This window comes from Lates calcarifer, linkage group LG7_1 (genome assembly GCF_001640805.2).
Source record: "Lates calcarifer isolate ASB-BC8 linkage group LG7_1, TLL_Latcal_v3, whole genome shotgun sequence".
Classification (NCBI taxonomy): Eukaryota; Metazoa; Chordata; class Actinopteri; family Centropomidae; genus Lates; species Lates calcarifer.
The window spans coordinates 8,490,086-8,509,023 of record NC_066839.1 but is presented as its reverse complement, the minus strand read 5'-3'; the positions used below and the strand labels follow the sequence as shown (position 1 = coordinate 8,509,023).

Below are 18,938 nucleotides of genomic sequence, written 5' to 3'. Positions count from 1 at the left end.
TCATCGTCCGCACCACTGGCTGTAGCCTGAGTGAGGTGGTCAACATGGACGCAGAGGGCAACCCTGTGTTTCGGTCCTGCACCCAGCTCTGACGCCTTTGCCGCTGAAATGGAGAGGTATGTTACACTGACAGTTTTGACAGTCACATCCAGTTGCATTAACACAAGTAACGTAAAGAAATACAGAATTAATCACAAAAGTCCCACATTTTCTGTAGATATCCACTGAAGGTTGTGGTTGAGGGTGTGTATGATGTGAAACTGTACCCTGAGGATGGTGAGACAACAACCATCCTGAACATCAAGAGGGGCATCATCTCTGCCCTGGCTGTGCCTCTGGTGGAAGAAGACAAGAACAAGAACATGGTAAGTCTCCTAAATAACACACCCCTCATTCTGTCATGTAAGAACAGAAAAGAATGTGCATTCAGTGAAATGACCCACATCTCTCCTCACAACCATTTTAGCCCACTATCCACGGCAAGTGCAGGACCATATTACACCATCAATGCAAGGGAGGACATTGCAACTGACATCAACCTGGACAGGGATCTGTCCAGATGTGACAAATTTGTCCCGATGAGAGATCACACCAGCCCATTGGCTCTTATCTCTGGCATGGTAAGAATTTAAACATATTGGTGTGAAGTGGCAACATTATATTTTTAGAGAGTTGATTAAAAAATATCCACTTCATCAACTATGCTATATAGCCAGTCACAAATCAAACATCACATGGCACAACAATGACAACACGATTTGTCCGTTTTCAGCACTACCCTCTTGCTCAGCTGGTCAGAAGCTCCCAGTCCTGCAACTACAAGTTTGACAATGAGAAGAAACACATGACCTCTGGGTCCTGCACTGAGAAGCACATCCTCATCCCCTTCTCACACAAGTAAGTCAAACATTATGGTTCATTTTATATGCTCTATTATGTAAGTACATGTACTGATATGTCTTGCCCGAGGTTTCTACAATACTTTTAACCCTGCGTTGCCTCTCCACAGGGGAGAATATGGAGTTACCAATGTTGGAAAGCAAGAACTGACTCTGATTCAGGTCTCTCCTCACAATGACAGAGTCTTTGATCGCAGTAAGCTCCTTTGTTTAATTCATGTTTTTTTTTTTTTCATTTATAGCTTTAGTTTTAAAATGGTTATGAAAGGTAACTCATCATAATCACGTTACTTGTGTGTCATAGGTGACATCGTCAAGGGTCTTCACATGGAGGCCGTTGAGGACAAGAGTGTTGTCCAGGATAAAGATGCAGGTCTGAACCTCCTGAGAGAACTGGCCAACCTGCCCGAGACTGAGGGTGAGAGGAGGGCCCACCTCTTCCACAAGCTTGTCACCATGGTCCGTGGAATGAAGGCCGAGACCCTGAGTCCCGCCATTCCTGAGGCTATCGCTGTGTCCCGCGTCCTGACCTACCAGGTTCTGGCCCAGTGCGGAACCCCTGAATGCAGCAGTGCCATCATGCAGATCCTCAGGACCTTAGACAGCTCTTCACTCGAGGTTGATGCCGCAGTTTTTGCTTTGGGACTCATGTCCAATCCCTCTGCCCTCCTGATCAATGACTTGCTGGAGATGGCCAAATACAAGTCCAGCAAGCCCATCATGTATGCCCTGAGCAATGTTGTCAAGAGGTGAGTGAAATTAACCAAGTTAACTTTATTCCACAGAAAAGTCACTGAATAATATTTTAGCTGATGTTTTCATCCTGTGTATAAAGGAAGACACACACGCCTTAGGTTTTAATTTTACTATTTTCTCTTAAACAGGTTTTACAAAGCTGAAGGAAAACTGATCCCTGAGATTCATTCTGTGGCTGAATTCATGGGTACTCAGTTGGGTGACTGCTCCGGTGACCAAGACAACACTTTCATGACATTGAGAGTGGGTAACATTCCCTGCTCATAAAAATGTAAATGACTGCCAACATCCATAAGCAGAACATTTACGTGTCCTTTGATCTTAGGTTATTGGAAACATGGCTCCAGCTATGGCAGCTGCTGGTCCTGCACTAAGAGCCGGTGTGATCCAGTGTGTGAACCAACCTGCAGCTTCCCTGGCTGTGCAGCAGGCTGCTATCCAGGTGTTCAGGCTGACTCCCGTCCCTGAGGAGGCAAGTCAGATTATTTCATAGGTTTGACAGATTGATAAGATAATTATTTATTCATTGCTGTTACTACTTATTTTCTCTTGTGGTCACAGGGCAGAGAGGTTCTCATGCAGGTGCTTTTGGACAGCGCCAGTCCAATGCAAAAGCGTATTGCTGCATATCTGGTACTTATGAAGGACCCCCAGCCAAGTGAACTGGCCCAGCTGGCTGCTGCCTTGCCCAGTGAGCAGGACAAACAAGTCAAGAGCTTTGTCATCTCCCACATTACCAACATTTTGTCCTCAACTGCACCTGAGACTGAAGAGTAAGTGTTAAGCAGTTGCAGCTTTAAATTTATACATTTTTACATTTGTGTCCTGATTTGATCCCCATCCATGGTTTAACTGTAACATTTATTTTGCTTTCCCACAGACTGAGACAAAAGATTCGTGATGCCCTGCAGGGTAATGAGATCGGGCCAATTATGGACCCCTTCAAGTTCTCTCGAAACTACAAGGTCGGATCTGTGGAGGGCAACATGATCTTCGAGGGTTCCAGCTATCTGCCCAAGGAGGTCATGCTTGAAATGACTCTGAAGGCATTTGGCTATGACATTGACATGATGGAGGTAAGCATTTTGAGATATTAAATTCAAATAATATAATATAATGATATAAATTGTGATAGTAACTGCTATACATTTGTAACCTTTACAGATTGGTATGGAGGGCAAAGGATTTGAGCCAACTGTTGATGCCCTGTTTGGAGAGAATGGATTCTTCCCTGACACTGCCCTGAAGACAATGTACTTTGTCTCTGACAACATGCCACTCAGAGTCAATGAGTTCCTGCAGAACATGCTGCCTGCTCTGAAGAAGGACAGGATGAAGAGACAGGTATTCAGAGAGATCTGTATACATTAAATGTATCTATGGATTATGAGGTTGGATTTTCACAAACGGTGATGAATTCAGTAACACAAAATGGACATTTACATATTTAGGCCTCCCAGAACCTGATGAGGGAGATTGGACGCAACCTCAACAAACTGGATGAGGGAACTGAAGACCAACCAGTCTCCTGAGGCAATGGTTTACCTGAGACTTCTGGGAAATGAGCTGGGTTATTTGAGGACCAATGAAGTCACAGAGATGGCCTACTCTGCTGCCATGATGATTGACAGCATGTTCAAGATGTTCCCTAGTGATGTAAGTAAAAAATTATTTTCTATTTAAATGTTTAACAGATTTTGTTATTTGTCTAGATTACATCTGTGTTTTATGGGTTTTTTTTCTGCCACAGCTAATGAAGGCTTTGATGACTAAGGCTGACAACACAGTCTTCGCCCATTACATCTTCATGGACAATGAATTCTTCCTGCCTACTATAACTGGTGTGCCTCTGAGGATTGCACTGTCTGGTACTTTCACCCCTGGAATCAAGGGTGGACTTAAGATTGCTCGTGACATGGTAATTATCCATGTGTTTCACATGCCAGCTAACTCTATGGTTGTTACACAGCATCAACACAGCTGTTCACACTTATCCTATGTTTCTGTACAGAGTGAAGTTGCCTTCATGCCCTCCGCTGGCATTGAGTTTGTAACTCAGGTTGGCTCCCACATCCCTGAATTTGTCAACTCTGGATTAGAGATGCACACCAACATTTTCCATGAGAGTGGGCTCAGTGCCAAAGATCTCCATGGAACGTGACAATGTCAAGCTGACCATCCCTGCACCATTGAGACCTACCAAGCTCATCAAAATGACGTAAGAAGGTTATCTAGGCCATGATCACATGTAACAAGATTATGTCCTACGTACAATAAATCAGGACTCAAGTGCCAGCATTGTCAGCAATAGAGATATCAATAAGTCAACAGCTACTAGGAGAATATTGTACTGTACACTATTAAGTGTACAGTACAATAACTGTTAGCTCAACAAAAGTAAAAATGGATAGTGACAGTCATTGAAAATGGACAAAATATTGAGTATTTCAAGACACTCAAGACAAATAAAGAGTAGGAGCAGTTGTGCCTACAGAGGATATGATAATGATTAACTTAACTTACTAAAAAAAGCCAATAAGTTGTTCCAGACGAAGCTGCATGTGCCTTCATGTAGGATTTTGGCCTTAAACGAATAAGAAGAATCACATAACGCAATCTTACGCTGCTATCCTTTTAACTTTCCCACATAGAAACAGCCTGGTGGCAGTGACTGGATCAGAGGTGAAGACCATCCCCCCTGTGGTGATGGACAAGGTTGATGTTAGTGAGTGCACTCCTGTCTTCGCTGGAATGAAATACTGCACAGCTCTGCAGTACACTGATGCTTTCTCTCAAGAGACAGCCCCATACTTCCCCTTCACTGGAGACAGCAAGTGAGCAAGATTTTCTAAACCACCAGCAAGTAATGTTATCTCAAATGAACTAATTTAACTAAGCAATAAATGAATGAATTTTCATAGATTTGCTGTGGAGCTCCACCCTACTGGTGAGGTCACTGAGTACACAGCCACTGTTGCCTACGAGCTCCTCAGGGAGGGAGAAGAGGGTCGGCAGAAGGTTGACTCTGTTAAGTTCATTCTCAGGGCTGAAGGTAGTGTACAATATTGAAAAATCTTGTCATCTTATTGCTTGTGCAATTTGGAAAAGCTCTGAAGTTTAGTGGTGTTGTATAATATGAATCTATTGGTTGGCCGACAACAGGTGCAGACCCCACTGAAGCCAGAGCAGTCATGAAATATAACAGAAGGAAGAATGTCATCACAGCTGACATCCAGATTCCTGACTACGATGTGGAGGCTGGACTCAGACTGGGTGTTGTCGATGGAAACACCAAGGGCAAAGGAACTCACTCCATCTCTCTGGACCTAATAAACAAGAACATCCCTCAGCTCTCTCTGGTTGGCCGTGCCAAGTAAGAAATCAATCATAAGTCCTCATGAAATAACATAATGTCACCCACATCACTGAGATTACACTGACTAACTGATACATATTTCAGTCTGAAGGCCATGAAGGAAGGTATGCTGCAAGTCCAGCTTCTTGTCCCCTCAATCAATGCTGATGCCACCGTCACAGCTAACATTAAGCGTGATGAAGAAATGGAAATGCAGCTTAAGAGTGAAATCAAGTTCATGGAAGCCACCAGTGAGCAGAAGATTGCAATGAAATATGGTAATGTTTTTTCCAGTTACACCTTTTTTTTACAATGATAAATATTTATTTAATAGTTACTTCTTAGACAGTTGCTTGTAAAGTCACATCACAGCCTCCATTGTATGAATTATGGTTAAAATTTGGAACTCAAATATGTGGCCAAAACCAATATATGGTACTGATGGCCATTTAAAGGTGACTCTATTTGAGGGGTAATTACTGAGACAGAATGAAGACTTAAAAGATTTCTGTTATCAGTCACCAAAACCAAATTTATTTTAGTTGCAAACCTGCCAGCTTGAGAGAAGATGCAAAATGTTATTCTGTATAGAGTAGGTTTCATTAATCTCCACTGTTGCAGATGCCAGCAAGATTGAGGTTGAATTCAAGTCTGATGTGAAGACTGAGGCCATCATCATGCCAATTACTGATATTTACGAGAAGTATGGCAACCAGCTTCTTGACACACAGGTGGGACAGACTGACATGAAAGTCCGTCACATCTTCAAGAAGTTTGTGGAGGTACGAGTCTTGGATTTAACAATTATTCAAGTTTTCTTGGGTAAAAATGTGAAGCATCCATAAAACAATGCTTGTCATTTTTAGGCAGCAAACAACTACATGGAAAGATATGGTGCTGATATCCCTTACCTTCATAACTTCAGAGTACCTGATATGCCTGAGATTTCCCTGCCAGAGACACTGTTCCTGAATACGTAAGTGTGATAAACTCCATGGTACATGTGTAAATGGTCTGAGTTTTTTCCAAAACATTCATGCATTTTACTTTTGTCATTTTAACAGTGAGGCAAAGGCTGTGTACCACTTCAACAATGAGCGCTTCACCATTGCTATCCCTCTTCCTCTTGGAGGAAAGTCAACAGAGGAGCTTAACTTCCCACCAGCTTTGACCACACCTAGTGTATCTCTACCCCAGTTTGGACTGGAAATCATCTCCATGGAGATTCCAATCCCAGATCTTGTTGTCCCTGAGAGCCTTACACTCTCTATTCCTCTTTTTGGCAAAGCTGAGGTTTCAACTCTGATGAAGAGCAACCTGTATGACATGGAGGCCTCAATGGCTGCCGGCAAAGATGTTGTGGAAACACCAAGTTACTCAGCTATGTTTGCTGTAAAAGGAACCTCCCCATTTGACATCCTCTCAATGCAGATTGAAGGTATTTTAGAGTAAATATGTGTTGCTCACTCTTGGTGGAACACTTTTCTGTCACAGTTTTCTACTCCCACTGATGTGAAACAATTTGACTTAATTTCAGTAACACAGCTAAATGATCTCTGGTAAAACTGCATTAAGCTAGTGGATTGTGCATATTTCTGTAAGGTATATTGTATAAATGAATCCCAAGGTTTTGCCAAAAAGTAATCACACTATGCATCTTTTCTTCTTTTGTGTTTTATTTAGGCTCTGGAATATTGGCTGTCACCGATTCCATTAAGGCCCAGTTGAAAAGTTCTTTGGCCCATAAATTCATTGAAGCCAGTGTTAGTATAATCGAGGATGCAACTGTCACTGACAAAATGAATTTGAGATCAAGCAGTAAGATTGAAGCCACAAGTCCATTTGGTCTCAATTTTGCACTGGAGCACACAGGTATGGCTGGAATCAACACTGAAGAAATCTCTGCTGATAGCAACTTTGAGGGAATGTTCAAGGCAGGACCCATGTACGGCAAGACCATTTCAACCCAGTCATTTACTATCTTCCCATTGAGGCCAGAAGCAAAGATTGATTCTTCTGTTCAGTTTGACTCCACAATTGTTAAGGTCCCAGAACACAATTGCAGCATCCCTTGCCAATGGTGAATTCTCAGTTGTGTCTAACACCAATGCCTTTGAAGACATCTTGACCCATGTTGCTGAGCTTTCCTTCAAAGACAGCAAGTTGTCACTGAAATGTGATGCTAATGCCCTTGCTCTTGGCATGAAGATTCGCAACCAGGCTGAAGCATCTGCTAGTGCCGGTGAAGTTGTCATGAGGATTGAGACAAATGCAGACCACTCTGAAAACCGTGTTTACTCTCTGCTGACTGCCTCTCTTGATGTCAATGGTCTGGCTGTAAACAGCGATGCCACTGTGAAGCTTCTTGAGAATGAGGCTACTCACAAGGCTACTCTGAGGATGAACAAGGATGGTTTGACCACAAGTGGAACAACCACCGTGCAGAGCCCCCTGTCCCTGGAAAACACCTTTGATGCTGGGCTTGATGCTTCAAGAGCTACTTTATCCATTACCAACAAGGCTGCAATGCGTGACATCAAGGTTGATAATGCCAACACTTTAATAATTACTCTTTCTAGCCTAGATTTCAACTCAAAGGCTGAAGCCACAGCAAGTGAGTATGCCTCTTACACTCATGATATCACCATCGACCTGAAACCTTACACTGCTTCTGCAAATGCTAATAACAACCTGAAACTTCTGGCTGCCAACTTCATTAACGAGGCTCAGCTGCAGGCAGAGCTTTACAAGATAGACATGACTGGAAGCCTGAAAGCCATTTATGGTGGGGAAGAGATCACGCACACCTATCAGGTAAATTACGCTGATATGACTGCTAACGCTAAGTGCAGCACCACTGGAAAATTCTTTGGAACTCACATGAACCAAAACACTGAGCTTGAAGTTATCGGCCTTGCTGCCAGGATCACCAACGACGCCCGTTTCAACTCACAGCCAATACGCTTTGATCACACCATCCGCTGCAGCATTGTTCCTTTTGATTTCAACCTTGATGCCATCTTCAATGCTGATGGAGACATCACCATGTATGGAAAGCACAGTGCCCAGCTCTATGGCAAGTTCCTCCTTCGAACACAACCCCTGGCTTTTGCTAGCTCACATGAATGCAGAGCATCTGTAACCCAGCAGCTAGATAATGGTTTTGCCCTTCAGACTATTATTGATAACAACATGGATACTGTTCTGTCACTCCAAGAGCAGAGGACCAATTTTAGAATAAGGTCTAAACTGAAGTCTGAACTGAATGAGCATATCTTCAGTCAGGATGTGAGTGTTTACAATACCGCTGAGAGAACTGGACTTGAGGTTTCTGGCACCATCCTCACAAATATCCTCAACACAGTCTCCACAGACAACCAGGAATTCACCATCTCTGGCTTCCTCAAGTATGACAAGAACACAGACAGTCATATAATTCAGATCCCTCTATTTGAAAATCTGCCCGTCCTCTTGGAAAGCATCAAGGGCTTTGTTGTGCGTATTGCAGAGGTGCTACAAGACTACATCAACAACGAGCAGATAAGGGCTAAACTTGAGACTCTTCCCCAGCATGTAAGTGACTTTGTTTCTCAACTCAATATAGAGGGCAAGGTAAATCAACTGAAGCAGTATTTCAGTGATTTTACCCAAGAATATGCCATCTCCATGGAGGATGTAGAGACCTCTTTGAGAAACCTGAAGGTTAATGTTGAAAAACTGCTAGCTGATGTCAGTGCTTACATCCAAAACTTTGCCCTTATGATGAAGGAGATTATTGTTAGTGGCACCTTCCCTGAAACCATCATTCAGAATATCCAGCAACAGCTAAATGCTTTTAACGAAGAATATGACATCAAGTCTATGATTGTGTATATGATTGATACCATTAGAGAGATGGTCGAGCAGATTGACTTTGAAAAACTGAAGGGCAGCAGCATTGCATTCCTGCAAGATATTGATGCCAAGTATGAAATCAAGGCCAAAATACAGACAGTCATGGGATATATGAAACAAATAATTGAAACCTTTGACATGCAGCAATTTGTTGGTGAGCTGAAGAGATTCATTTCATCTATCAACTTCAAACCTCTCATTGACACAGTTGTTAGTAGGATTCCCACAAAGATTCTCAATGAGGCAACAGATTATATTAGGAATATGATTCAGGACCTTGACATCCTGGGTAAGATCAATACATTCTATGCCAAGATGAGGGAGTTGATTGTAAAGTTTGAGGCTGACAAAAAGGTTCAGGCTGTCTTGGAAAAAGCTGTGGAGCTCATCAAACAGTTCAAAATTGAGGAAACCATTACAGCTGTATTCAACATGGTGAAGGATGCAGACATACCTACCAAATTCATGCAGGTCTTCCAGGGCATTATCAACTACTTGAAATCAACTGAGGTCAAGGATATAATTCAACAGCTGAATATGTACATTGAAACTATTGTACAAAAGCTGAACTCAATGGATTACAATGACTTTGTGGATTATGCCAATCAAATTTTTGCTGAGTACACAGCTTACCTGAATGAGCTGATCAGGACTCTTGAAATCTCCGAGAAACTAGAGGCAACAAGAGATTTCGTCAATGTTGTCTCATCATCTGTTAGAAGTCTCATAGAACGCCTGAGAGAAATCAAGATTGCAGAAATAATTAAATCTGTGAAGGATGTCATTGATGAAGTTGTGCTGGATAACCTTAAGACGTTTGCTGAACTTGCAAAACAAAAAGTTACTAAACTGGATGTCAAAGATGAGATTACCTCTTATCTGCGCTTCGTGAGCATGTGCTACAGGAGAGTAACAACCATCATGACTGATATGTTCTCCAGTATGGTTAGGATGATTAAGGACTTTCTACCTGAGCAAAAAATCATCAATGAGATTCAGCAGATTATTGATGGTCTAATTACAGAACTGAAGAAAGCTGAGTTGATCATGCCATCCTTCACCATCCCTCTCACTGATCTTGTTGTACCGTCCATGACATTCCGCATGGATAAGCTTGGACAGTTTGAAATCCCAACACAGCTGGACATCCCTGAGTTCACTGTTTTTGGGCTCCATACTGTGCAAGCAACTATCATCTCAACTAGTGGCATTAAACAGAGAATCATTGACTTGATTGATTTCATTCTCAACTTTGAGTTGAATATGTTTGATATGGGCTCCTTGTTTGGAGGCCTGACTATGGACTATTTTCCTGTCCTGCCTGAATTTTCACTTCCTGCAATTACTGTACCTGAGTTCTCCTTCCCCACTCTGCCTCGCATTCCAGAAGAGAAACTTGTTAAGACTCTCCAACTCCCACCATTTGAGCTGTCAGTCATTCCTAGTGAGATGACAGTTCCAGGCTTTGGTAAATTGAGTTATGAGATAAAAGTCAACACCCCCATTTACTTTATGAGGAATGCTGCTGAAGTCCAAACCTCTGTTGACGTAGATGAGACTCCTCAGTTGACAGCTTTTCTGACTTCTCAAGGCACATCAATCAGCTTTAAAATCCTTAACTTCAACCTAGATTCCACTGCTCACGTTGCTCTTCCCAAGGGCCATCGTCTGATTGCAGCTGAGACCATTAAGTTCACTCATGATTTTCTCTCAGTGGACCATCACGCATCTGTGACTTTTTCTGACTTCTCTGCCCAGGCCTCAGGCAAGACCACATTAAAAGTTGCCACAGCACCTTATAATGCTGAGCTTTTAAATGAAGTTTTCTTGGCTACCATGAGTGGTTTATCTGCCACTATTGACACTTCCTATAAACATGTGGTCAACCTCCCCATTGTGGACCTCGCTGGTGAGACATCGGTGACACAAAAATGTGTGGCCCGTCAGGAAGGCACATCTATTACAATAACTATTGGAAACCAGGGTAATACAACCTTCAACTCTCATGACAGTACGCATAAGAGTGAACTGCAAGTCACAGTTAATCCAAGTACATTCAAGTTGAAATTCAACAGTGACACTGATACATTCCTTCTGAAGATGAGACAGACCCTGAGTGCTGACTTTGTCATCTTTAACTATTTCAAGTTTGATGTTCGTTCTGAAGCCGAAGGCCCCATTGTTAAAAACAGCCTTTTTGTGGGATCAGTAAATGCCAATCTGCATGACATGAATCTTGAGCTGAAGGCAACACACAACACAGATCTAATTGGTATTGTCAATGGAGCCTTAAACAATGTGATTGATGTTGTTGTCCATCCCAGAGAGGTTGTGTTCAGCTTTCAGAATAAAGGAAACACCAGGGTCAATTTCAATGATGCTCTTACTGCCAAAATTGATCTACAGAATGATTACTCTGCAACCTTCAGGTCTGACAAACAACATATCAACACTGTGGCTCTGGCCCGTTTTAATCAGCACAAGCTGTTCTGGAGATTCACTGTAGACAACAATGAGAGGGAGGCTGCCATTCTTACAGCCATAGAAGGGGAGGCAGACCTTGATTTCCTGACTAGGCCCATCAGCATTCCTGAGATTGAGATTCCATTTGTTGACTTCCATACCCCAGCCATTAGTGATCTTGACTTGTATGACCAAACTGGGCTGAAAAACATTTTGACTACCACTGAGCAGACTGTTAATGTGGATGCCAAGATTGGTTTATCAAAAAAGCCAAGCATCCCCCTTTGTTGATGTGATGGGTCTGATCCAGATTCCCTCTGTGGGTAACCTGATCACAGAACCTGTCCTTTCAAGTCTGCCATCATCAATCTGAATGTCAATGCTGGACTGTATGCTGAAGATGATCTAGTGTTCCGGCTGGGAGCTACCACAGCCTCTGTGTTTGAGGGTCTAAAAGCCAAACTTGATGGTACCACCAGTCTGACCACTAAAGAGGAATCAAGTTGGCTAATTCCTTGTCCCTCGAAAATCATCACATTGAAGGCACTCATGACAGCACCATCAGTATGAATACTGAGACATTTGAACCTGCAGTTGCTGTGGCTACTATTGCAAAGATTGTCTTGCCTATACTCAGTCTGGCAAGCAAACCAAAATCTGGTTGCAGACACCAAAACCAAAGCAAGTGCTGTTTCCACCATGAGGATGAAGGGTGACTTCAACATCCCTGTGATCAAGGCTGTTGGAAAGGCCGAGGCTGACCACAGTCTGAAGCTGGAAGGAACCTTTGAGGATATTTCCATGGAGTCATCCACCAGAGCAAATCATGGACGGCACAGTGCTTGATGACTATCTAGTTTTGGGAGTCACTGATAATGAGGTTAATCTGTATCTGAACAATGATGGTCTACGCTCCACCTCCAAGATTATTGCTGATGCCAAGCTTAACTGTGGCACCAACAAAGTCATTGGCATGGATGTAAATGAAAATCTTGCATTTGAAGTCTCCCTGAGCCGTGTCTATGCAGTGCTTAAGTATACTGGCAACAACGAGGCAAATGTGTTCAATTTCAACACCAATGGGAAACACATTGCCCAGGCAACCATTGACTTTGCACCAATGTCTTCCTTGGCTGCTGATATTGAGATTGGTATCTCTCAGCCGAGCAGCCTGGGTGAACTCACCATCTTTGAGAAAACTGTTGCTGAAGTGACACCTGCCAAGCAGAAAATCTCTACCAACACCAAGTTTTTGAGCCCACTGTACACCACAAACCTGGCAGCAGAAGTCGAGGGCAATGCTCCTACGTTCAAAGTCACCTTTAAGTCCTCTGCCACCTCTGTGATTGTCCTCTTGGAATATGACCTAGACTGTAAGTTTTTTTTTTTTTCATAGAATGAAATACAGTAGCATTTAAAATAAAAAAGCACCACTGCAAGGTTTAACCAAAATCAATCTGCTTCAACAGCTTCCATTACCATAAACTTTGAACAAGGTGGTCTAAGCCTGACTGGGAAGGGTGTTTTCACCCATACTGATCTGACTGTGGATATTCAACATATTCTTTCCCATACGTTGAGGTAACACTTTCAACAAGCTTTGTGTATAACATATTTTGGGTTTTATCATGTAATTTGACCAGTGACCATCCCTCCTTGTCTCTACAGTGACTTCCGTCTCACACTAAATGTGGACATAACCAGCCCTGCCTTCACTGATGTGAACTTGCGTCATGTTGTCCACAAAGATGGAATCAGTGCTACAATTTCGATTCCATCGACTGGCTTCCTGGGTCTTCAGCTCCATGGCAGGGTCCCATCGCAGATGAATGCCAGGCTTTATGGTCGCTATGCTGTAAGGATATGACATCTTATCTGATATTTTTTATATTTGCATGATGATGATGATCAAGAATTTACACCTAATTTTCTGGGGGTTTTTTTTCTGTTAAACAGTCTGATCCTGGGAAGGATGTTGATATTTTTACCATCAGAGCTTCTGTCAAGGATACTCAAAAAATGAATCTTAAGATGTCCATCAACATGGATGCTCCAGACATCATGCTCAGTGGACTGAAGGAAAAACTTCCAGCCATCACCTCTTGTTTGTCTAACTTTGCTGAGAAATACCAACTGTTCAGATATGCTGCTCAGCTGAAGAATATTATTATTTATTATATCGAGGAGGCCCACAACATTGCAAACAACCATGCCCCACATATGAGCCAGGTGTCTATCCTCTTTAGGAACACTGTTGTTCAGTACCAGAGGACTGTTCAAGTGTTCTTGGATGCAGCCATTAAGGTCCTGAGAGAGACCCAAGTCAAACTGCCTGGCTCTGATGAGACGACCACTCTCATTGAGGTGCTCAATAAGCTGACCACCAGCATCACCACTATGCTAGAGAAGGCAATGAATATGGTAAGTGTTAATGTAGAGTATGCTTTCAACATCATAGTTTGTATGATCGGTAAAATTCAGGTCACAGTGCCTGTTGGAGATATCATGGCTGGGGCCAAAATAGTTGATCAGATTAGGGACAAAGTGAAGACTATGTCTAATGTTATTGTGGATTTTTTGAAGCACATAGAGAGTCTGGATATGTTCCTGGATAAACTGAGTGACACCCTGAAATTCTTTGTTGACAAAACTCAGGACTTTGTTGATAACACCCTAAAGTGTGATGTCCTCGATGCCGTCACTGTCTACATTAATGCTCTCTATGACAAACATGTATGGTTAATGAAAACAATCACCAAGTACGCAAACACACCTGTGGACACTGAGTCTATTAATAACGTGATTAATTACCTTCTGGATATTTTCAGATCTGTAGTGAATCAATGTAAAAACACTGTTACTAACTATCTGCAGCAGGCTCCTGCTCACTACAGGTCTTATGTAAAAGTTAAGGGTACAAAGCTTGAGATAATGCTTTGATTCCTCCTTCACCAGTGAGTTAAAAGATTGAAATGAATGGGTACAGTATTATTTAAATATAAAGGTGTAACTGTTCAAAACCTGTTCAGCTTTATTTAAAAGGTAAATGGGAAAAAAAATCATTAACATAAAATACCATGATTGGTTTTGTTTAAAAATAGATGGAAAATAGTAAATGAGCATATTATAATGCTATTACAACAATGCACATATAACAATCTGTAGACCATTCAAGTATATTTGTTTGATGTGTTTGATGATGGTGTGAAATAAAGTCTGTCTAATGAGTAGCACTGTGCAGCAGCCCTTTGTTTTCCCCAAAGACACTAACATATGTCTCTCTTCACAGACACCAGTTTCTCATGTTTATAAACCACAATGTATGAATGCATGAACAGTTACTACAAGTTGAACATCTTGCACAGGCTATGTTTCATTCTAGTAGTAAAGTAAAATGACAATACAGCTGAAATGAGGAGGGTACAAAACTGTACGTTATAACCCAGACAAGATATGAGTTGATTCACATATATCTATCAGTATGTGTGGGTCAAAAACAAGTTCACTGCTTAAAAATAACATTAAAACAAAACAATGTTAAATCTGTGGCCGCATCTCCCTGTTACATAAGTAGTTTTGATAAGCAAAAAAAGCCCAGCATGCAGCTGAGCAAAGGATATCAGGTTAGCTTTACAGTATATACAACCACCTCATCACTGGTCAGGGTTTCTACCTGTGAGGTTAAATTTCAGTGACTGCAAAGTGACATACAAGACTGGTGAGTGACATGGGGGAAGGAGAGACATACTACATCTGAGAAGTACTGTAACTGAGATGACATGACCCTTATTTTTCAGCTAAAGTAATAGTTCCCCAATAGATCCCCAATAAATTTTCACTTCCCAATAGATCCGCATTAAAAAAAAAAAAAAAAAAAAAGCAAATAGAGTATGACCACTCTGTCTGAAACTCAGCTGAAAAACAGTTGCACACTTGCTCTCAGAGGATATCAGACACACAAACAAGCCTAAAGGCACACAGATGTAGTATCACTGAGCAAACAGTGGGGGTCACTGGAACATCTTCATTGTAAACTACAATGCTGCTGATATATGACTTGTTTTTTCAGAGACAACATGTTGATGGATCAGTCAGTTTTGTGTTTCTGGGGTGGGGTGGGGGGGTTGATTACTATGCCTAATGTGGCTGCCTGTGTCATGCCCCTATAGTTTTTAAAACATAATGTTCATCACACACAATGGTAGGATATAATTCTGTAAAACCCTGAATTTGGCTTCGACAGGCAACTTCGACTATGGCAAAAAATATATTATGTAAACTGATTATCAGCAAATTTGGTTCTGCATACTAATTTAACTTTCTTAAAACCTGTCAGCTCTTTTCAAGCCAACCATGGCTGAAGAGACATATTCAAGATGAATGGGTAACTGAAAAATATGAGCTTCATAGTTATATTTAAACCTGATCAGACCTCCAATTCATACAGCTGATGGTCTTGTTGGTTTGTGCTGAACTATGTAATCCCAGTTTCTGTTGGTTGAAGCTGGCAGTGCGGTTTTAACTCCATCAACATGGTTGAAATAAATATAATAAAAAGACTAGGCAAGTCTAGCCCAGCTGAACCTCTGACTGAACCTTTGAGGCAAATTCTCAGAAACTGAAACCTTTGATCCCTGACCGTCTTTCCTTAACAGTACTGGAACATGGTATCAAGTACTTCCTGAAGATACCAGATGATACCAGTGAGTGAGAGGTAGGGCAGTGTTTTCAGGGTGCTGCAGACAGAGTAATAAAATGCACCTCAGAGAACAGTTTCAACTTATACTCTATGCAGACTTTTTTCTGCTGAGAAATATCCGTGAACAAACAATATGATGTTACTGAAGTCACACAGCAACTGCCAGCTCCTCTTATAAACTGTTATGCAATGAACACCTAGTAAACAACAGTCAGCTGCAACATGCGTGATGAATTCTGGCAACACTGAAATCTAGGCCAACTGATATTAGTTTATTATTAATTAAAAAGCAATACTGATGTTGTGCTGTTGTGTACGACATGCCTGGAGAGTATATACAGGCATTAACTTACACATAACCACTTGTTTCAAAACTGTACTTGTCTGCTCTACGTGGGACAGCTCAAACTCAGAATGTTCCCACCTCTGATACCAATACTACAATACCAAACTACATCACATGGGTCCATCACAATACTCACTTTCTTATCCAACAGCATGCATAAAAGTTATTCTAGCTTTTCAACAGTAAAGCAAGGACCACTCTTCACACTTGGAAAATATACTCTAGACGTGAGACTGCTAGGATACACATTTCTTTAATGGTTAAGTAATGCTTTTTAGTATTCAGTGATGAAATCACTCACACCTACTAACTGGAAAAACCATGGAAAAACTTCTGGTATAAAGACCAGCATGCCCAACAATAGTCCTGCAATATCCAGTTCTGCAAAGTGGAGGTTAAATGCAACCAGGACTCTACATTAACCTACATAATTGTTCTGATGTTAACCACCACCTTTACTGTGACAAAGCCCTTGAGATTACAGTTGTAAAGTGGTTGTGTAATGGCCCAAAGGCCCTCTTAATGCAAGGCGTTGTCATATGTCATAGTAGGAGAAACATTGGTCTAGTTAATAATGGCTTTGTCTAACGTTATTGATATCAAAAATGACTTATCTTCAACAACAAATGGCCAAATGGGTCACATGACCACACCTCTCGCAAAAAACAACAAAACAAGCACCTCTGCCAAGACTGGGGAAACACCCCACTCAGGTGCAACCACTTAACCTTATTAAGTGTCTATGTATGTTGCCTCATTGCCCTTGTTGTTTACTGCCTCCAACCTTGTGTTGTCTGCATCCTGTAAGTGACATTCCTCATATAATACTTGATTTAATTGTTTAATTGTCACACAACTTCTGTTAAAGTTGATTGTATGTATTATTATGGTGTCTTATTTTGCACAGTTTATATCAACATACAAAAACATAAACCAACAAACACACATGAAATAAAATTGCTCTGCATACCACATGAGGCACAGGTTGGGGCTAAGTTACATTTAGTTAGCCTGTTGAAACAATAAACCTACTTTACATTGTCAACATAGCACGAGTGTAAACATACTATACAGATATCAATAAAGTTTCCAATCAAAATAAAATGCACGAGATGAGTGTAAAAACTCACAAATTCAAAACAAACACTCATTTGTAAGATGCTTGTAGAGACGTTAGCTAGCATGACACAACACATTAGCCATGCGCTACTCTGACTCTAGCACAACAGCGCATGGATGGACATGCCAGGTGAGTTAGCATCTAAGCTAGCTACTTTGCTAACACAAATTCTAAGCTTCATAGCCTCAGTAGCTGGCATGAGCAGTTCCAATATTACAGCACAGACTTTTCCTCTCAAAGTCAGGCATAAAAGTTGTCTGAGCCTTTTACAGTGCTAGCTAAGAGAAAGCTGAGATACTTACTGCTATCTAAACTGATTAAGTTAAAGTTTGAATTGTTTTTTTTGGGTTGTAGCTTTCTGTCAAATTATTGTATGGTTGTTACAGAAAATGCTGTTAGTGTTGTGAATTGGCACTGGATAGAAAAATGTGTAGTCCCTCTTTGTTAAATCTACACTCAGTGTCCATTATTAGGTACACCTAGCTAAACCTAGGTGTAACTGCCACGTTTGCTCCATATTCACAAATATAAGCTTATTCAGCATATATGTTAGCAAACTGAGAGGCTGTGGATTGCTGGTGAAGTAAACAAGTAATAATCATAATTCCTCATGACACTTTTAACCATTGTTTGTTTAGACAAGGCTGTTAGTAAATTAATTGATTAAATAATCAGTAGATTAACTGCAAATGAAAATAATCCTCAGTTGCAGCCCTGTACTGTATTGTTCAGTATGTTGAATTGTACTAATATCCTTGTGTCATGCAGTAAATCTTCATTATCTGTTTATTTATCTTTGTCAATTAAAGTTATGTTGACCATTTGAAAATATGACCAATGATTTTAATCTCTTCTCTGTGCCATTCTCTGTATTTCAGTGGAAGCATCCTATCTACCTGATTTGTACCAAGTCCAGTGGTTATGACACCTACTTACATCACTGACACTGTAGCACTACAATCATAGAGGTGAGTTGAATTTGCTGAGTGCTCCAAAAGTAATGATGGGTCAGGCTCCAGCTAATCCTGTATAAGTCCACAGCAGTCCAAACAAAGTAACCAGCAAGATTCGATCAGGCCTTAAAGACATTGGGATGTCTCCATGTCAAATTAGATAAATCAGGTTTAATTTGAAATATTAATTCCTTCAACTCACTCTTATAGGTGCTAATTAATGCAAAACCTCTTTTATTAATTGCTTTCCCTTCATTATCATTTTTCCACGTTTTATCTTTTGTTCACATGGGTCAGATTTATTAGTCAGAAGCATCACATCTACGGTCGTTTTGAGGACCACTGTGGCTTTACAGTGCCGCCACGTGTAGCCTGTTGAATTGTATTGATTTGATGAGTTCTTCTTTCATAATACAACTGAGTGATCAGGTTACAGCAGATGATCAGACTCAC

The 18,938-nt window shown here is 41.2% G+C and overlaps 1 protein-coding gene across 1 annotated transcript; it reads left to right on the top strand.

Moving 5' to 3' along the window:
- Positions 1-44: 44 nt before the first annotated feature.
- LOC108895952 (apolipoprotein B-100-like) lies at positions 45-18,476 on the top strand. The gene is given in 35 exon segments (XM_051072073.1): positions 45-65; positions 201-365; positions 467-496; positions 498-620; positions 773-897; positions 1,010-1,095; positions 1,204-1,648; positions 1,784-1,898; positions 1,981-2,127; positions 2,217-2,428; positions 2,536-2,731; positions 2,820-2,999; positions 3,107-3,154; positions 3,156-3,311; positions 3,406-3,573; positions 3,667-3,795; positions 3,797-3,873; positions 4,307-4,489; positions 4,577-4,707; positions 4,818-5,028; positions 5,116-5,288; positions 5,632-5,792; positions 5,877-5,986; positions 6,075-6,448; positions 6,694-7,052; positions 7,054-11,619; positions 11,621-11,707; positions 11,710-11,854; positions 11,857-12,008; positions 12,010-12,192; positions 12,194-12,740; positions 12,837-12,948; positions 13,036-13,222; positions 13,324-13,788; positions 18,411-18,476. Coding segments are annotated over 35 exon segments (10,635 nt in total).
- Positions 18,477-18,938: the final 462 nt, after the last annotated feature.